The sequence below is a fragment of the Pristiophorus japonicus genome, chromosome 8 (genome assembly GCF_044704955.1).
Source record: "Pristiophorus japonicus isolate sPriJap1 chromosome 8, sPriJap1.hap1, whole genome shotgun sequence".
Classification (NCBI taxonomy): domain Eukaryota; kingdom Metazoa; phylum Chordata; class Chondrichthyes; family Pristiophoridae; genus Pristiophorus; species Pristiophorus japonicus.
Genome location: NC_091984.1, coordinates 159,982,058 through 160,001,020, shown reverse-complemented (window position 1 = coordinate 160,001,020; position 18,963 = coordinate 159,982,058). Strand labels below are relative to the sequence as shown.

The 18,963-nt window shown below is 50.3% G+C and overlaps 1 protein-coding gene across 4 annotated transcripts in view; it reads left to right on the top strand.

The window, feature by feature from the left end:
• The window catches only part of rabgap1l (RAB GTPase activating protein 1-like), a 626,729-nt gene that overhangs the window by 196,234 nt on the left and 411,532 nt on the right, over nt 1-18,963 (top strand). For all 4 annotated transcript variants that reach the window (XM_070887463.1, XM_070887462.1, XM_070887464.1 and 1 more), the window contains one exon: nt 3,356-3,506. In XM_070887463.1, the coding sequence (XP_070743564.1) occupies nt 3,356-3,506 (151 nt within the window). The remainder of the gene's footprint in view (nt 1-3,355; nt 3,507-18,963) is intronic.

Genomic DNA, 18,963 nt, shown 5'->3' with positions numbered 1-18,963 from the left:
TCTGCATTCTGCCACAGGGTACGTTTATTGGACATTAACAAGCCAATATGTTTTTCTTTGCTAATCTGTGTTTTAGTCTTTGTTGAGCTAATTGTTGGGGGGTGGGGAGAAAGAGAGAGATGTATTGATTTCCAGTAATGTCTCCATCTGGTGTGGCTGCTCCCTGAAGAGCTCTAGGGTCCCAGTTCTATTGTTCTCGAGCTCGCTCCCACTCTCACCCTCTCCCCTGCTCTCCCTCGCCCTCTCTCCTGCTCTCCCTCGCCCTCTCTCCTGCTCTCCCTCGCCCTCTCTCCTGCTCTCCCTCGCCCTCTCCCCTGCTCTCCCTCGCCCTCTTCCCTGCTCTCCCTCGCCCTCTCCCCTGCTCTCCCTCGCCCGCTCCCCTGCTCTCCCTCGCCCGCTCCCCTGCTCTCCCTCGCCCTCTCCCCTGCTCTCCCTCGCCCTCTCCCCTGCTCTCCCTCGCCCTCTCCCCTGCTCTCCCTCGCCCTCTCCCCTGCTCTCCCTCGCCCTCTCCCCTGCTCTCCCTCGCCCTCTCCCCTGCTCGCCCTCTCCCCTGCTCGCCCTCGCCCTCTCCCCTGCTCTCCCTCGCCCTCTCCCCTGCTCTCCCTCGCCCTCTCCCCTGCTCTCCCTCGCCCTCTCCCCTGCTCTCCCTCGCCCTCTCCCCTGCTCTCCCTCGCCCTCTCCCCTGCTCTCCCTCGCCCTCTCCCCTGCTCTCCCTCGCCCTCTCCCCTGCCCTCCCTCGCCCTCTCCCCTGCTCTCCCTCGCCCTCTCTCCTGCTCTCCCTCGCCCTCTCCCCTGCCCTCCCTCGCCCTCTCCCCTGCCCTCCCTCGCCCTCTCCCCTGCCCTCCCTCTCCCTCTCCCCTGCCCTCCCTCGCCCTCTCCCCTGCCCTCCCTCGCCCTCTCCCCTGCCCTCCCTCGCCCTCTCCCCCGCCCTCCCCCGCCCTCCCTCGCCCTCTCCCCCGCCCTCCCTCGCCCTCTCCCCCGCCCTCCCTCGCCCTCTCCCCCGCCCTCCCGCGCCCTCTCCCCCGCCCTCCCTCGCCCCCTCCCTCGCCCTCTCCCTCCCTCGCCCTCTCCCTCCCTCGCCCTCCCTCGCCCTCTCCCTCCCTCGCCCTCTCCCGCCATCTCTCGCCCTCGCCCTCTCCCGCCCTCTCACTGGTCGCCCTCCCTCGCCCTCTCTCCTGTTCTCCCTCGCCCTTTCCCCTGCTCTGCACCTTACCCTTCCCCCTCCCGCTCGCCCTCTCGCTCGCTCCCCCCCATTCCCTCGCGCCCTCCCCTTCGCTCACTGTCCCCCTCGCTCCCTCCTCACGCTCTCTCTCTACCTGCGTTGATTGCAGTGATTGTGAGGTAAATCGTTCAAGGTCTTCTGTTTTCAGAAATACAGAGCAGTTTAAAAAAAAAAGTCAGTCAGCTTTTTGCAAATTGCGCACTTGCTGCCTGTGGCATCGTGCAATTGATCACAGGCAATAATTCCCAGTTAGACTGAGGCTTCACCTCGAGATACCACATGTGAGCAGAAATCCTGAAGGAGGTTCATCAAACAAGTTGAATATTATCCTCAGCAGTTGCAGAGATTTCTGGAAGTGTGACGCGCCTTGAGAATTAAAGCTGTGCCTCCGGTATGTTCGAAAGGTTATCAAGAAGCTGCTGCCATCCCCATGGTTGAAAGGTGCAGGCTTTTGATCCTTAAAGGGACTAAATCGGTGTCGGACATTGCTCTTCACCTGGAGCCCAGCAGAGGAGCTGGCAATTCGGCTCTTCTCGCCTGTGCTGAATTCAGGCTCCTTGCTGGGCTGATTTTGCACAGTCCCATTGTTCTGCTTACTCCATAAACAAATTTTATTTTCCTGCCCCTTCCACCCCTGCACAGACCCTTTTAGACATTTTTTATACAAGTGTCAGCCATTGGTAGCATTCGCGCCTCTGAGTCAGAAGGTCCTGGATTCAAGTCCCACTTCAGAGACTTGTGTTGACACTCCAGTGCAGTGCTGAGGGAGCGCTGCACTGGCGTAGGTGCCGTCTTTCAGATGAGATGTTAAACCGAGGCCCCGTTTAACATTTATCCCTCAACCTCGAATAGTGCCATGGGATCTTTTGCTTTCCAACTGAGAGGGTAGACGGAGCCTCAGTTCATTGTGTCAATCGAAAGACGGCACCTCCGACAGCGCAGCACTCCCTCAGGACTGCCCTGGGAGTGTCGGCCTGGATTATGTGCTCAAGTCTCTGGACTGTGGTTAGGATTAACTTTCCCTCTAAGCTACATGGTCGCACAGCTCTGTGCCGGTCCCATGCAGCCCGGGACCAGCTTTTTCAGTGTTAAGTTTCGCATATGCCCGAAACTGTGAATGGGATGCACCCCCAAAAACACCAGGGGGAACATTGGTTTGGACCCATCATCATCATCCTAGGCAGTCCCTTGGAATCTAGGAAGACTTGCTTCCACTCTAAAAATGAGTCCTTAGGTGGCTGAACATTCCAATACGAGAACCACAGTCCCTGTCACAGGTGGGACAGATAGTCGTTGAGGGAAAGGGTGGGTGGGACTGGTTTGCCGCACGCTCTTTCTGCTGGCTGCACTTGGTTTCTGCATGCTCTTGGCGATGAGACTCGAGGTGCTCAGCGCCCTCCCGGATGCACTTCCTCCACTTAGGGCGGCCTTTGGCCAGGGACTCCCAGGTGTCAGTGGGGATGTTGCACTTTATCAGGGAGGCTTTGAGGGTGTTCTTGTAACGATTCCGCTGCCCACCTTTGGCTCGTTTGCTGTGAAGGAATTCCGAGTAGAGCGCTTGCTTTGGGAGTCTCATCTCTGGCATGCGAACAATGTGGCCTGCCCTGCGGAGCTGATCAAGTGTGGTCAGTGCTTCAATGCTGAGGATGTTGGCCTGGTTGAGGACGCTAACATTGGTGCATCTGTCCACCCAGGGGATTTGTAGGATCTTGCGGAGACATCATCGGTGGTATTTCTCCAGCGACTTGAGGTGTCTACTGTACATGGTCTATGTCTCTGAACCATACAGGAGGGCGGGTATCACTACAGCCCTGTAGACCATGAGCTTTGAGGGCCTGGTCTCACGACCTTCTGACTAGAAAGTGAGAGTGCTGCTCACGAAGCCACGGCTGACACCATTTAATGGACTGTGCTGACCATGTGACTGATCAGGCCGATATAGGCATGGAGCTTTTGAGAGTGGGCTAAAAACAAGTGTGGGGGGGGTGGGCGGGGGCAGCATTTTTATTTCATTTACCATCTGTGAGCAAGGTCTTTGCCAGATCGACCCAGGTATTGACGATTTATTAGGACCAAGCGGTAACGTTAATTTGTGACTTGTGATCTGCCTGTTGACGGCGTCTCTTCCTTCAGGCACAGCAACCTGGCTGCCAGGCCCAAGGGGCTGCCTGCCCTCGTCAGGAGTGGTGTTCCGGAAGCGCTCAGAGCAGAGGTTTGGCAGCTGTTGTCAGGTTGCCACGACAATCAAGCGATGCTGGAAAAGTACAGAATCCTGATCACTAAGGTAGGATAATGGTCAGTTTGATGTTATCAGCATTGGAGGTAGAATGGGGAGGTTCTGAAGTTCTAGAGCCCATGGCGCGTTGTACCGCATGTTCACACGTGTGGGCCCATTGTACCGCGTGTTCACATGTGTGGGCCCATTGTATCGCATGTTCACACGTGTTGGCCCATTGTACCGCGTGTTCACGTGTGGGCCCGTTTTACCGTGTATTCACACGTGTGGGCCCGTTGTACCATGTGTTCACACGTGTGGGCCCGTTGTACCATGTGTTCACACGTGTGGGCTCGTTGTACCATGCGTTCACGGCACGTTGTACCACATTCACACGTGTGGGCCTGTTGCACCACGCTCACATGTGTGGGCATGTTGCACCATGTGTTCACTCGTGTGGGCACGTTGCACCGTGTGTTCACACGTGTGGGCACGTTGCACCGTGCGTTCACACGTTGCACCGTGTGTTCACACGTGTGGGCACGTTGCACCGTGCGTTCACACGTTGCACCGTGTGTTCACACGTGTGGGCACGTTGCACCGTGCGTTCACACGTGTGGGCAGAATCACTCTGGCCTTGATTCGAGATGAGCACAACTCGTGTTGCCTACCTAGTGTCTTGGGTTTCCCATTTTTGCGCTCCCCAGCCTGCGATCTGCGGCCAGCTCTGGTTCACGGATGGAAAATGATGGGTGCAGAAATGGAAGACAACAGCCAAACCCAGACGTGCAGAACAGAAGCGGCCACAGCGGGTTTGACCTCGTTCAGGTGCCGACAAGCAGGAAAATGGGCACAAGGGTGCTGGCTGAGCATATGGAACAGGAGGCCTTTTATTCTGCTTGGGTTTGGTTTGCTCTGAATGAATCTAATTGCGGAACTCGTGTCATTGCAGCTTCTTACAAGCCTCAGTTACTGAATTAGCGCAACAATAAGAAACACTGCGCCACCGGCCTCTTGCAGCTTGTGCAGACTGGACACTGGCATATGTGCGGATGGAGTCCTGTCATTCGCTCGCTGACATAGAAACATAGAAAATAGGACCAGTAGGCCATTCGGCCCTTTGAGCCTGCACCGCCATTCAATATGATCATGGCTGATCCTCTATCTCAACACCATACCCCTTGATGCCTTTTGTGTCTAGAAATCTATCTACCTCCCTCTTAAATATATTCAGTGACTTGGCCTCCACAGCCTTCTGTGGTAGAGAATTCCACAGGTTCACCACCCTTTGAGTGAAAACATTTCTCCTCATCTCAGTCCTAAATTTCCTACTCCGTATCCTGAGACTGTGACTCCTTGTTCTAGACTTCCCAGCCAGGGGAAACATCCTCCCCACATCCAGTCTATCGATCCCAGTCAGAATTTTATACATTTCAATGAGATCCCCTCTCCTTCAAAACTCGAGTGAATACAGGCCTAGTCGACCCAATCGTTCCTCATACGACAGTCCTGCCATCCCAGGAACATTTTTAAGACACTCAAAAGAGAAGAGTTATTTAAAATGGGTGTTCCTAAAACAGCGGAGCAAAAGGGAAGCTGTGGGAGGTCGATGAGTTTGATGACTCTTCGCTCGTTTAGCAGGCCAAGGTTTATTGAGGGAGAGGCGACCCTGTTCAAGGCTGCCGCAAACAGGTTTAAAGATGAGACAGCTTCTGATGCAGACACTGTTGCAAGACCTTGGCAGGTTTCTTGTTAGGCTCGGACCCTTGTTTATGTTCATATCATAGAGGTGACTATGGGGCACAGGATGGGAATGTGGGGACCTGGTGGGGAGTGCAAGCAGGGTTCCTCAGTATTGCTGGGTTCCGGAGGTGGTGCTGTTGGGTATGTTGGGTGAGGTGCAATCTGTCAATATGGCCACTGTAGAGATGTCGACCTTGTCTGACGCCCCCTTTCTCATGGCAGTTTGATGCGACAGGCTGCAAGTCATTCAGTGACTGTGCCCATCGGGTAAGTGTGAGGTAATGCATTTGGGGAGGGCTAACAAGGCAAGGGAATACACTGTAAATGGTAGGACACTGAGAAGTGTAGAGGAGTGCAGGTCCACAGATCCCTGAAGGTAGCAAGCCAGGTAGATAAGGTGGTTAAGAAGGCATACGGAATACTTGCCTTTATTAGCCGAGGCATAGAATACAAGAGCAGGGAGATTATGCTTGAACTATATAAACCAGTGGTTGGGCCGCAGCTAGAGTACTGCGTGCAGTTCTGGTCACCACATTACAAGAAAGATGTGATTGCATTAGAGAGGGTACAGAGGAGAGTTACGAGGCTGTTGCCTCGACTGGAGAATTTTAGCTATGAGGAAAATTAGGTAGGTTGGGTTTGTTTTCTTTGGAACAGAGGAGGCTGAGGGAAGACCTGATTGAGGTGTATAAAATTATGTAGGGTCTAGATAGAATGGATATGAAGGACCTATTTCCCTTAGCAGAGGGGTCAACAACCAGGGGGCATAGATTTAAAGTAATTGAACGGAGGTTGAGAGGGGATTTGAGGGGAACTGTCTTCACCCAGAGGGTGGTGGGGGTCTAGAACTCACTGCCTAAAAGGGTGGTAGAGGCAGAAACCCTCACCACAATTTAAAAAGTACTTGGATGTGCACTTGAAGTGCCGTAACCTACAAGGCCAAGAGCTGGAAAGTGGGATTAGGCTGGGTAGCTCTTTGTTTGCCGGCGTGGACACGATGGGCCGAAATGGCCTCCTTCCGTGCTGTAAATTTCTATGATCACAGCAATCGGGTTGAATGGGTTTTCATCATCATCATCATAGGCAGTCCCTCTAATCGAGGATGACTTGTTTCCACGTTAAAACGATCTCGGGTGTTTCAATGAAGGACCTAAAACCCAGAACCTGAACACCTTCCTTCAGTCTCCACAAGTTTATGGACTGTAACACGTGAGGAGGATGTGCTTGACATGTTTACAGGGATAACATTCCTGTAAAAAAAAATTTCAAAAAACTTTATTCATATAAAGTTTTCACAATACATTGGAAAATAGTTCAGTACCTTGCGGTCAGCAATTCCATACAATTTGTTTGGATGCTGACAGCAGTTCCATACAATGTACTAGGTTGCATTTCATTTCAAGGTACAGTTTAGTACAATCCGTAAATCACGTTACATGCAGTACTGTGCAAATGAGGGCATTACATGGAGCAGATGAGAACAGGTTTACATTAGATTCCAGGATACATTTCAATATCGATCACGAATCACGTTACATGTAGCACTATGCAGACGAAAGCAGTACACGGACCGGATGGGGATACATTTACATTTCTTTACAAGTTACTAAACAATGCAGAGACTTTCATTATACATGGCACAACATGGGTGTTTTTCAGTACATGGTGCTCTATGTATACAAGCAGATTAACAAGTACAGCCCGAGGGGGGTCTGATTCCATCTCCTGGGTTTACCGTGGCGGACGGGCCTTAAAATGTGGCTCTTCCCCATCGTGCCTTTGCGGCGACTGCACCAATCTTTAGTGCGTCCCTCAGCGCGTACTCCTGGACCTTGGATTGCGCCAGTCTGCAACACTCGGCCGTGGACATCTCCTTGCTCTGGAAGACCAGCAAGTTTCGGGAAGACCAAAGTGCGTCTTTCACCGAGTTGATGGCTCTCCAGCAGCAGATGATGTCTGTCTCGGTGTGTGTCCCTGGGAACATTCCGCAGAGCACAAAGTCCTGTGTTACGGAGCTGCTTGGGATGAACCTCAACAGCAACCACTGCATCTCCTTCCAGACCTGCAAAGGGGCAGTCCCAAAGGAGATGGATGACAGTCACGTCTGCACGACAGCCAACTCGGGGGCAGAGTGCTGTGTCTCTGAAACCCCGGCTGTGCATGAAGGCTCTGACGGGTAGAGCCCTTCTCACCACCAACCAAGTTACATCTTGGTGCTTGTGTGAAAGCTCTGGCGATGAGACATTCTGCCAAACGAGTTCGACAGTCTGTTCGGGGAACCGTCCGACAGGATCCATCATCTCCTTCTTTTGTAGGGCGTCCAGGACCTTGCGTGCCGACCACTGCTTTATGGCCTTGTGGTCAAAGGTGTTTTTCTTGAAAAACTTTTCCACAAAGGACAGGTGCTGAGGCATGGTCCAACTGGTTGGAGCGTTCCACGGCAGCCTGGCCAGACCCATCCTTTGCAACACCGGGACAGATAGAATCTCAGCACGTACTGACACTCGGTGTTTGCGTACAAAGGGTCTATGCACAGCTTGATGCAGCCGCACACAAAGGTGACCATCAGATTTGTACATCGCGTCTCTGCGGATACGGTCCATTTTTGATCTCCAGACGAAATGGAAGGCGGCTCGGGTGACTACTACGGCACAGGATGGGCCAGACCTGCGCCACGCACGACAACACCGAGAGCACCTCACTCCTGATGACCAGGTTCTTTCCTGCAATGGAGAGTGAGCGCAGCTTCCACCATCCCAGTTTATGTTTGGCTTTAGCGATACGCTCCTTCCAGTTTTTGACGCATGCCCCGTCTGCTCCGAACCATATTCCCAAAACCTTCAGGTAATCTGACTTCACGGTGAAGGAAATAAAGGATCGATCGGATCAGCTTCCAAAGAGCATGGCCTCGCTTTTGCTGCGATTTACCTTCGCCCCCGAGGCTAGTTCAAACTGGTCACACATTGTGAGCAATCCACGAACCGACTGCGGATCCGAGCAAGACTGTGACGTCGTCCATGTACAGGGAAGTCTTGACCTGAGCGCCTCCACTGCCTGGGATTGTCACCCCCCTAATGCCCGCATCCTCCACTGCCTGGGATTGTCACCCCCCTAATAACTCGGCAAAAGGCTCAAGACAGAACACAAACAAGTCAGAGGAGAGGGGACAGCCTTGCCTGACTCTAGACCTGATCGGAAAACTTTCAGTTTTCCACCCGTTGATTAGAACTGTGCTACTGATGTCTGTGTAGAGCAGTTGGATCCAATTGCGGATACCCTTCCCAAACCCCATCTTGGAGAGCACGTCCATCAGGTACGTGTGCGGTATCCTGTCAAAGGCCTTCTCCTGGTCCAAGCTGATTAAGCAGGTGTCCACCCTCCTGTCCCGCACGTAGGCAATCGTACCCCTGAGTAGCGCGAGGCTATCAGAGATCTTCCTGTCGGGGACAGTGCACGTCTGGTCCGGGTGGATCACCAGCTCCAGAGCAGACTTCATCCTGTTTGCAATGACCTTCGACAGGATCTTGTTGTCCACATTGAGCAGCGAGGTGGGCCGCCAGTTTTTGATTTCCTCCCTCTTCCCCCTTCTGCTTGTAGATGAGGGTGATGATGCCTTTCCTCATTGATTCTGACATGCTGCCGGCCAGAAGCATACCCCTGTACACTTCCAACAGGTCTGGGCCCATCCAGTCCCACAGAGCCGAATACAACTCGACCGGTAAGCCGTCGCTTTCAGGAGTTTTACTCGTTGCGAGGGACCGGATGGCCTTTGTCAGCTCGTCCAGAGTTAACGGGTGGTCGAGACTCTCCCACTCGCTGTCGTCTAAGATCTCTGAGATAGACGACAGGAAACATAGAAAACATAGAAAATAGGTGCAGGAGTAGGCTACTCGGCCCTTCGAGCCTGCACCGCCATTCAATTAGTTCATGGCTGAGCATGCAACTTCAGTACCCCATTCCTGCTTTCTCACCATACCTCTTGATCCTGGAGGCCGCGCAGTCTGTGGGCTTGATGTCGTACAGCCGGCATAGAAGGATTTGCTGATCCTCAGCATGTCGGGCTGCGAAGAAGTCACAGAACCACCTTCTTCCTTTAGGCTAGTGATCACAGAGCTCCCCGTGTACCTTTTGGAAGAAGAAACACGAACACATCTCATCCTGCTCGACGGAGCGGAAGATGATTTTGGAGGATTCTGAGGCAAAGAGCGAGGCTTGCTGTCCCTTCACCTCTTGGAGTTCCTCCACGACATATCGACTCCCATTAACTGCAGCAGGAGCAGGTTTTGCATACTCTTCTGGAGCTGGGACAATTCCCTCTGTCTCCCTCTCGCCTTCTGAACACCTTTGAGGATGAAGAACTTCTTGATGTTTGTCTTGATTGTTTCCCACCAGTGCATCGGGGAATCACAGAGGGGTTTTACGGTTCTTAAACCTTTGTAAATCCCTCTTGAGTTCCTCAACATTTTCTGGGGTCAACAGTTTCACGTTGAGCTTCCATATCCTCCTGCCAACTTTCTGGTCTTCCTGTGGAAGGTAGTCAGCCAGTAGGAGGCAGTGGTCAGAGAAGAACACTGGCGTGATGTCGGTGGATCTGACCTTGAGTGTGTGGGACACAAACAGAAAGTCTATTCTGGAATGGACGGACCCGTCTGGTCTCGACCAGGTGTATCTGCGCTGTGCTCCGTCTGCAGGGTTGCTGAAGATGTCGCACAGCTTTGGCATCTTTTACCACGTCCATCAGGAGTTTGATATTGGGCTTGACTGACCCTGCAGCAACAGTAAGGCCCAAGGAAATTCTCGTTCCCTGAGGTCTGCCTTTGTTTCAACGCTCCACTCGTTCACTGTGACCCTGAAATGTGCAGCAGTATTGAAACGGCCTGTTATTGTTCGCGATCAGCAAACACCTTTGCAAGCTCCAGTGTGCACTTACTGTCATCGTGGAGCAGGCGGAAGATGGCGACAAACTTTTGGGGGCAGCCGAAATGGAAAAGTCCCTCGCGGTTAACAGTGTCAAAGGCCTTTGTGAGGTCAAAGAAGGCCATGTACAAGGGTTGGTGCTGTTCCCTGCATTTCTCTTGCAGTTGTTGCACCGTAAAGATCATGTCCGATGGAATCCGCACTGTGACTCTGGGAGGAGCTCCTCAGCCGCAGGGAGAAGACAGTTGAGGAGGACTCTAGTGGTGACTTTCCCAGTGGCTGATAACAGGGAGATTCCTCTGTAGTTGCTGCAGTTGGACTTGTCCCCCTTTTTTAAAGACTCCCCACCCGCCCTTTCCTCCAACGACTGTCTGTCCCACCTGTGACAAAGACTGTAATTCCCGTATTGGACTGTTCAGTCACCTGATAACTCACATTTAGTGTGGAAGCAAGTCTCCCTCGATTTCGAGGGACTGCCTATGATGATGGCACTTACTGTTCATTCAGAATTATTTCTGGAATTGGTCGGTGCTCCTTTCTGTTATTGGTTGATCAGTTCGCTATCTGCCTTTGCTCATCATCGCCACTGAGTTATCAGACCCATCTCCGATAATTTGCTCTTGGTAAGCATGTCAACTTCAATTGTATGTTGTCCACACCGAGTTGTCTCCTCATTGACCACTTATTCATCCTGCTAAGGATTGAATTCTTGAACCTACATACCTGAATTTCTGTCTGAGGCTGAACCAGACTGTTCGCAACCTTGGTGGTATATTTGATCTGAAATGAGCTTTCGACCACATATCCATGGCATAACTAAGATCCTCTATTTGTACCTCCCTAACATCGCCCGTCTCCGCCCCTACCTCAGCTTATCCACTGCTGAAGCCCTCATCCATGCCTTTGTTACTTCTAGACTTGACTATTCCAACGCACTTCTGGCTGGCCTTCCACATTCTACCGTACGTAAACATGAGGTGATCCAAAACTTGGCTGTTACCCGTGTCCTAATTCGCACCAAGTCCCACTCACCCCCTGTGCTCGCTGACCTACATTGGCTCCTGGTTCAGCAACGCCTCGATTTCAAAATTCTCATCCTTATTTACAAATCCCTCCATGGCCTCACCCCTCCCTATCTCTATAATCTCCTCCAGCCTCACAACCCCCCGAGATGTCTGCGCTCCTCTAATTCTGCCCTCCTGAGCATCCCTGATTATAATCGCTCAACATTGGTGGCTGTGCCTTCTGTTGCCTGGGCCCCAAGCTCTGGAACTCCCTCCCTAAACCTCTCCACCTTTCTATCTCTCTTTCCTTCTTCGAGACGCTTCTTAAAACATACCTCTTTGACCCCCTGCGCTAATTTCTACTTATGCGGCTCGGTGTCAAATTTTTATCGCATAATACTCCTGTGAAGCGCCTTGGGACGTTTCACTACGTTAAAGATACTATATAAATACAAGTTGTTGTTAAATAGCCGTTTACCATTACACTGTATGGATACTCCTTCCACCAATCAGTTCTTGTATTGATGACCCCTAGTTTTGGACTCCCCACACCTGGAAACACCTTCCCTATGTCTATCCTATCAAGCCCTTTCTATCAGGTCGCCTCTCAGCCTTCTCTCTTCTAGAGAAAAGAGCCCCAGCCAGTTCAATCTTTTCTGATAGTTACAACCTCTCAGTTACATATGAATAACTTATTGTCACAGAAATACAGACACCTACTGTACATCACAATTAGTAGCTTACAACACATACATGTAGGATGAATGTTTAATGAATCCCAGCTTTTTCTAGCAAACTCTTGACATGACGGGCTGCTGCTATGTGTAAATCAATAGTTTACAGACACCAATCCATTAGCAAACTTGTAAACATGAATCTAGGTGTAGAGATATGCTGGCTATTACAGGGTCCAAGAGTGTGGCTTTTCCATTTGACATTTTAAAGCCAATTGGGCAATCCAGGCTTTTATTTCACGCCCCCGAGGGCACTGTTACCTGTCACAGTGCATCAACTAATTATGTCCATCAGAAGTATAGTCCATAATCTGAAAGACCTGGAACAGAGTACTCAAATCTAATTAACCCTTGAAAGGGCATCTTTCACGGCCTCCAGGCATCTCAAAGTGCTTTACAACTAATGAAGTACATTTGAAGTGTAGTTGTAATGTAGGAAACATTGTAATGTAGGACCCAGGTCGCCATTTGGAGCATGGGCAGGAGCATCGGCGGGGCCCTGGTACAGCAGAGGAACGGGAAGGTCGTGGCGCACTTGCGACGAGTGATCAGGGCGGAGGAGTAATGAGGGATCGTGGGTGATCGTGACGGAGGTTCGGCGACTGTTTTTGTGGCGGAGATGTGGCAAATGTTTGCGGCGGGGGATTGTGGCGGAGCAGCGGCGAATGTTTGTGGCGGAGGAGTGGCGAGAGATTGTGGTGGAGGTGCAGTGAATGAGGGTACGGGGCTCAGAAGAGCCGAGGGCCCAGGGGCAGCACGGACCTGCCCACAATGCGGTCTGTGCAGCAGAGCAGGTCTCCAGTCGTCTTGGTTAATCCTTGCCACTGGATAAAGGCCGAGCTCTGTCACGCCCGTGGTGGCTGGTGTGCAACGGTCACCAGACGTTAAAAATATCCACGCACAGGCATCTTCCACCCCCTCAATTGGAGTTCAGGACTGGAACATTGGGTCCTCCATTGAAACATCTGTGAATTCATGTGGAAGAAAGTCATCATCGTTCGAGGGACCACCTATGATGATGGGTGTGAGGGCTGATGTTGGAGGCTGTAACGAGCTTGGATTGCCTTTGTTAATGGGCTCTGTCTCAGCTTGCCTTTGATTCTCTGGCTTGCACTTGGCTTCGGGGACCAAGTCGGAGGGAGAGTTATCTGTTGTGTGGTTGGATCAGGTTCAAACGTGCCATGTGTTAACTTCCCAAACACTGTGGGATTGCAGCTCTAGACTGCCGGCTCCTGTCGGGCTTGGGGACTTAGGCGCAGCTTTAGGCTTGAGCTACTGGTCTGCTTTGGTTATTCTGTTTTGCAGGAGAGACTTTATATTGTAGCTTCTGAGAATACGTGACTGAGCTCCAGCCCCATTGTGTAATAATCTCTGGGTGATTTGTGTTTATTAATTTAAGTCTTAAATATGTTTTTCTGCAAATCCTATTGAATAGTAAACAGCATTAGATTAGAATGATCTTGGTTTAATATGCAGTGGTGAGGCGTTAAATTTGCTTCAGATTATCTGGTCATTATCACATTGCTGTTTGTGGGAGCTTTGCGCAAATTGGCTGCCGTGTTTCTTACATTACAACAGTGACTACATTAAAGTAATTCATCGGCTGTAAAATGTTTTGGCACGTCCTGAGGTTGTGAAAGGCGCTATAGAAATGCGAATTCTTCTTCGGGTGGGTGTGATTTTTCCTTAAATTGTATATTTGTGCATCCAGTGCTTCAGAGACTGTGGGCCCAAGTTTGCCACCCCACCCTGCTTAAGTGCTCCTATTGGAGTATTGTGTACAGTTTTGGTCTCCTAACTTGAGGAAGGACATTCTTGCTATTGAGGGAGTGCAGCGAAGGTTCACCAGACTGATTCCCGGGATGGCGGGACTGACATATCAAGAAAGACTGGATCAACTGGGCTTGTATTCACTGGGGTTCAGAAGAATGAGAGGGGATCTCATAGAAACGTTTAAAATTCTGACGGGTTTAGACAGTTTAGATGCAGGAAGAATGTTCCCAATGTTGGGGGAAGTCCAGAACAGGGGTCACAGTCTTAAGGATAAGGGGTAAGCCATTTAGGACCGAGATGAGGAGAAACTTCTTCACCCAGAGAGTGGTGAACCCGTGGAATTCTCTACCACAGGAAGTTGTTGAGGCCAATTCACTAAATATATTAAAAAAGGAGTTAGATGTAGTCCTAACTACTAGGGGGATCGAGGGGTATGGCGAGAAAGCAGAAATGGGGTACTGAAGTTGCATGTTCAGCCATGAACTCATTGAATGGCAGTGCAGGCTCGAACAGCTTACTCCTGCACCTATTTTCTATGTTTTTATGACTTTGTAGAAGAAAAAGCTCGCCGAAAACTTAACTCTATATTCTCCCCGCTCCTGGAACGTCGCAGGCCGGTGGCATGGGGCAGCAAAAACAGTGGTGGTGGTGGGGGGACGGAGCCAGGCCCAGGCGCTGAAAACGGTGCCGGGACCTCTGCACATGCACGCTAAAGCGCGCACGCATGTGCAGTAGCTCCTCCCTTGATCGTAATGATGATGTCTGCAGACCGCATCCTGCTCCTATCCCAGGCCGAATGGCCTGCCACATCGGCCAGCCGCTGAGGGCTACAAGAAACAGGTTGGTGTGGGGAGACTGAGTTTTGGTCGGGGGGGAGGAGTATTGTGAATGGTAACTTTTATGTGTAGGAAGAGAAGGAGAAATCACATTAATTTCAAGTGATGAATCAGGAAATTTGAAGTTGCAAGCCTGTGTTTTCTTTTAATGACTTAAATTTTAGATGCAATGTCAATATATGCTTGTATTTTAAAATAAATATTTTAATATTAAGGTAGTTAAAGCAGCTGTATATTAACACTTAAATAATTTGAATAGCCTGTTGATTTTTTCCCCCGCTTTTCTCCTTCACCGTCCCCCTCCCCCCCTCCCCCATCCCAAAGCGGGAAACCTTCAACCGCAGGCCCGGTATGGTGGCCGAATCCGACTTCATCGGACTTCCAGAAACGGGGATTTTGACTCTCCCAACTATGGCTGGCCTCAACCCAGCTCAACCTTCAGCCCTGGTCGCCTCTGTCTCTCTGGTTAATCATTTATCCAGCCTGGCACTTAGTTTCACCAGCAACCAAGTCTTGACTTTGGTTAATTTGACCCGCCCCCAACCTCCCCCAGGGCTGAACTCAGGTGTGTCGGTTCCTCACGCGAGGGAGCCGAAGCCCCATACCTCTGCGAGGTTTCAGGCTGCCGTTTTTAAAGCCTGACCAAAAACCCCAAAAATGGCCCAAAAGGGAAAAAATTCCCGCCCGAAAAGAGTTGAAAGTGGATGGGGCAGCAGCCCTGGTTGATCTCTGCAGACCTTAGTTTCTGCTACTCTTTCGTAAGGAAAGAAGAGGGAACAATGTATAAACTTATCGCTAACAAATCTCTCAGTTGGTGCTTTAGGTGCAGGGTTCCTTCTATTTTTTATTTGGTAATTAATTGCTTATTACTTTTCATGCTTTGTTTAGTGCTTTGTAAGTCTTGGTGCTTTCCTGGTATTTTTTATTTGTTATTCATTTTTGTACTTTGTTTAGTGCTTGGTGCTTTAAATGTACTTACCTACGCTGATTTCTTAGCTCACTGCAAGATTTTTCAGTGCGGCCACAAGTGGCCACATACGCTGGCCTAAGTTAGTTTGGAGTAACTTTTATCTGTCTAAACTTGCTTAAATGGCCAAAACGGGTGTATGTGGCTGGTAACGCCCCCTCTTGGAAAAAAAAAACTAAACTTTAAAAAAAAACCTAACTAACTCTGGAGCAAATTAAATGGGCAGAATTGCAATTTTTAAGATAATCAAAAAAAATCTAGTTGCTCCAAAAAAAACGGAGCAACTCCTGGGAAAACTTGGGCCATGTGAGCACTTAGACTCGATGTCAAATGTAACTAGAAAAGTGACAATTCACTTAGACCCAACGTCAAATGTAACTCATAAAAGTGACAATTTCGAAAGAGATTGACTGCTGCTCTAAAGCACCCGATAGATTTCTGTTCTGTATACCCATTCCCCATCTTATCAATATCCCTTTGCAGTTTCCTTTGGTCTTCTAAAGAATGAACTATTCCTCCTATTTTGGCATCATCTGCATATTTTGCCACCACTCCCTCTGGGTCTATATCCAAATCAACGCAGACACAGTGAGCAGAAGCGGCCTCAGAACAGCCCTGTGGGACTCACTACCCACTTCCAACCACTCTGGAAAAACTGCCCTTAACTCCTACTCTGCTTCCTCCCCTCTAACCAATTTTTAATCCCGTATGCTATCTTTCCCCACCCGCCCCCCCCCCCCCCCTGCCAATTCCATATTCCTTAATCTCCCCTTGTAATCTCCCGTATGGTACCTTGTCAAAGTCTTTCCTGAAGTCCATGTACACCACATCCGCTGCATTCCCCCATCCACTATCTCTTTGCCTCCTCAAAGAATTCTGAGGTTTGCCGAGCACCATCGCCCCTTTTGAAATCTGAGCTGGTGTTTCACATTTGATGGAAAAAAAAATCAAATATAATAAACCTGCACCATCCAGATGCTTTCTGAAACCACTGTTACTCGAATTAGCCTGTAGAGTGCGGGTGGCAAATTCTGAGCGGTACCATTAGGAGGGACGGAGTCCGCATATTCAATGCTTATCTGCTAATTCTGTGCCTTAATGGATGTGCTGGACTTATTTTAAATGTTTTTTAATAGTCGGACATGTTAAGTCAAGTAGTATACATATCGCTGCTTATTTCGAGGAGATAATCGGCTGATGTGGGCATCAGTCTGTCACTCTCCACACCGGGGAAGGAACTCGTGGAGCAGCACCTATAGGGACAGCGTTCAAACGGCAAACTTCTCTCCCGGTTAAAGTTCAGGGGCAGGCATGGACCAACGCCCAGCACATTTATCTCTCCAGTTCAACTGTCCACTCTGGTGAAATATTAATTGAGATGCCTGTTCTGCAGATGGTGAACATCATTCAATGCTAGCAGGCAGCATTGCTGCCCTTAGTTGACTTTGGCAAGCTCTGGAAAGTATAAGTCCTAATGAATGCAGACAGCTTTTAATCAAATCCTTTAACTCAAGTTTCTTGCTTAGTATTAAGTTGACTAAATGCAATTTTCACAATAAGGGGTGTTATCATTGCTGATGTTCAACTGCAATTTGCTGTTAACAGGTACACCATCTCAAATCCAGCTGTCCGAAAATCCGGCATTTTTGAGACAATCCCATTTGATATTCAGTACCATAAAATCCGGAATTATTGTCCAAAAACCGGCAGGCTGGACGAGTTATCTGCTTCGCCACTTTGTTTTCGGATTTGAGATGTTGTACCTGTAGTGGGGGAAGCGGCCAGGAGGGCGGCGGCCCAACCAATGTGCATCTCCAATCCGGTGACATTGGGCGGCGAGGGACGAGGAAACCGCTAAAAAATGCAGCGTCGGAGGGGGGGGGAGGCGGGTGCGCGCGAGGAGCTGCGGCTTTGAGACGTTGCGCCTGTACTACATTAACACTGTAACTAACAATAACAAACACTGACCAATGGTGGTCCTGCCACTAAACATCACAAAGGCAGCTCTTTAACTTGACTGTAACTAACTTGGAACAAGTGTAGGTGGTTGAGCCTTGATATTGACAGTGAGTGAGTGCGGCCCTATTACTCATGATGAGCAGCGTTGCCCTGTTCAACGTTGACACTCGCATGTGAAGAATGACTTGGGTGAGACCCTGGAAAGTTGCTCAGTACCCCTGGGGACTGAACCCAGGCTTTTCACATACAAGGGAGGAAAGGAATAAAAGACCTTGCATTTCTATCGCGCCTTTCACAACCCCAGGATGTCCCAAAGCGCTTTACAGCCAATTAATTATTTTTTGAAGTGTAGTCATTGTTGTAATGTAGGACTTTGCGCACAGCAAGCTCCCACAAACGCCAATCTGATAATGACCGGATAATCTGTTTTAGTGGTGTTGCTTGATGGATATATTTTGGTCCAGAAACTGGGGAGAACTGCCCTGCTCTTTTTCAAAAGAATAGCGTGGGATCTTTTATATCCACCTGAGAGGGCAGACGGGGCCTCGCTTTAACATCTCATCCAAAAGACGTCACTTCTGACAGTGCAGCACTCCCTCAGCACTGCACTGGAGTGTCAACCTAGATTTTGTGCTCACAACTCTGGGGTGGGACTTGAACGCACAACCTTCTGACTCTGAGATCAAAGTGCTGCCCACTGAGCCACAGCAGGGAGGAATTAAGAAGATAACGGGGGGTGGGGGTGGGGAGGGAGCATTGTCCCTGTAAGCTGCACAGCCTACTGTGCGGCCTGCCTCCCACAATGCGAAGGTAATTCAAATTTGTGCGCATGCGCGTATCTACAATGGAAAAGCTGGTGAGCGAACTGCGCGGGACCTTGCAGACGACTGCGCAGCCGCTCAGCTTAGCAGGAACACTGACTCCATCCCTCTCCCCAACTCCTGTCTGAGGCTGAACCAGACTGTTCGCAACCTTGGTGTCATATTCAACCCTGAAATGAGCTTTCGACCACACATTCGCAGCATAACTAAAACTGCCTATTACCACCTCCATAACATCGCCCGTCTCCGCCCCTGCCTCAGCTCATCTGCTGTTGAAACTCTCATCCATGTCTTTGTAACGTCTAGACTTGACTACTCCAACGGACTCCTGGCTGGCCTCCCACATTCTACCTTACGTAAACATGAGGTGATCCAAAACTCGGCTGCCCATGTCCAAACTCGCACCAAGTCCCGCTCACCCATCACCCCTGTGCTCGCTGACCTACATTGGCTTCCAGTTAAGCAACGCCTCGATTTCAAAATTCTCATCCTTGCTTTCAAATCCCTCCATGGCCCTCGCCCCTCCCTATCTCTGTAATCTCCTCCAGCCCCACAACCCCCTGAGATGTCTGCGTTCCTCTAATTCTACCCTCCTGAGCATCCCTGATTATAATCGCTCAACTATTGGTGGCTTTGCCTTCTGTTGCCTGGGCCCCAAGCTTTGGAACGCCCTGCCTAAACCTCTCCGCCTCTCTACCTCTCTTTCCTCCTTCAAGGCGCGCCTTAAAACCTCCCTCTTTGACCAATCCCTGCGTAATTTCTACTTATGCGG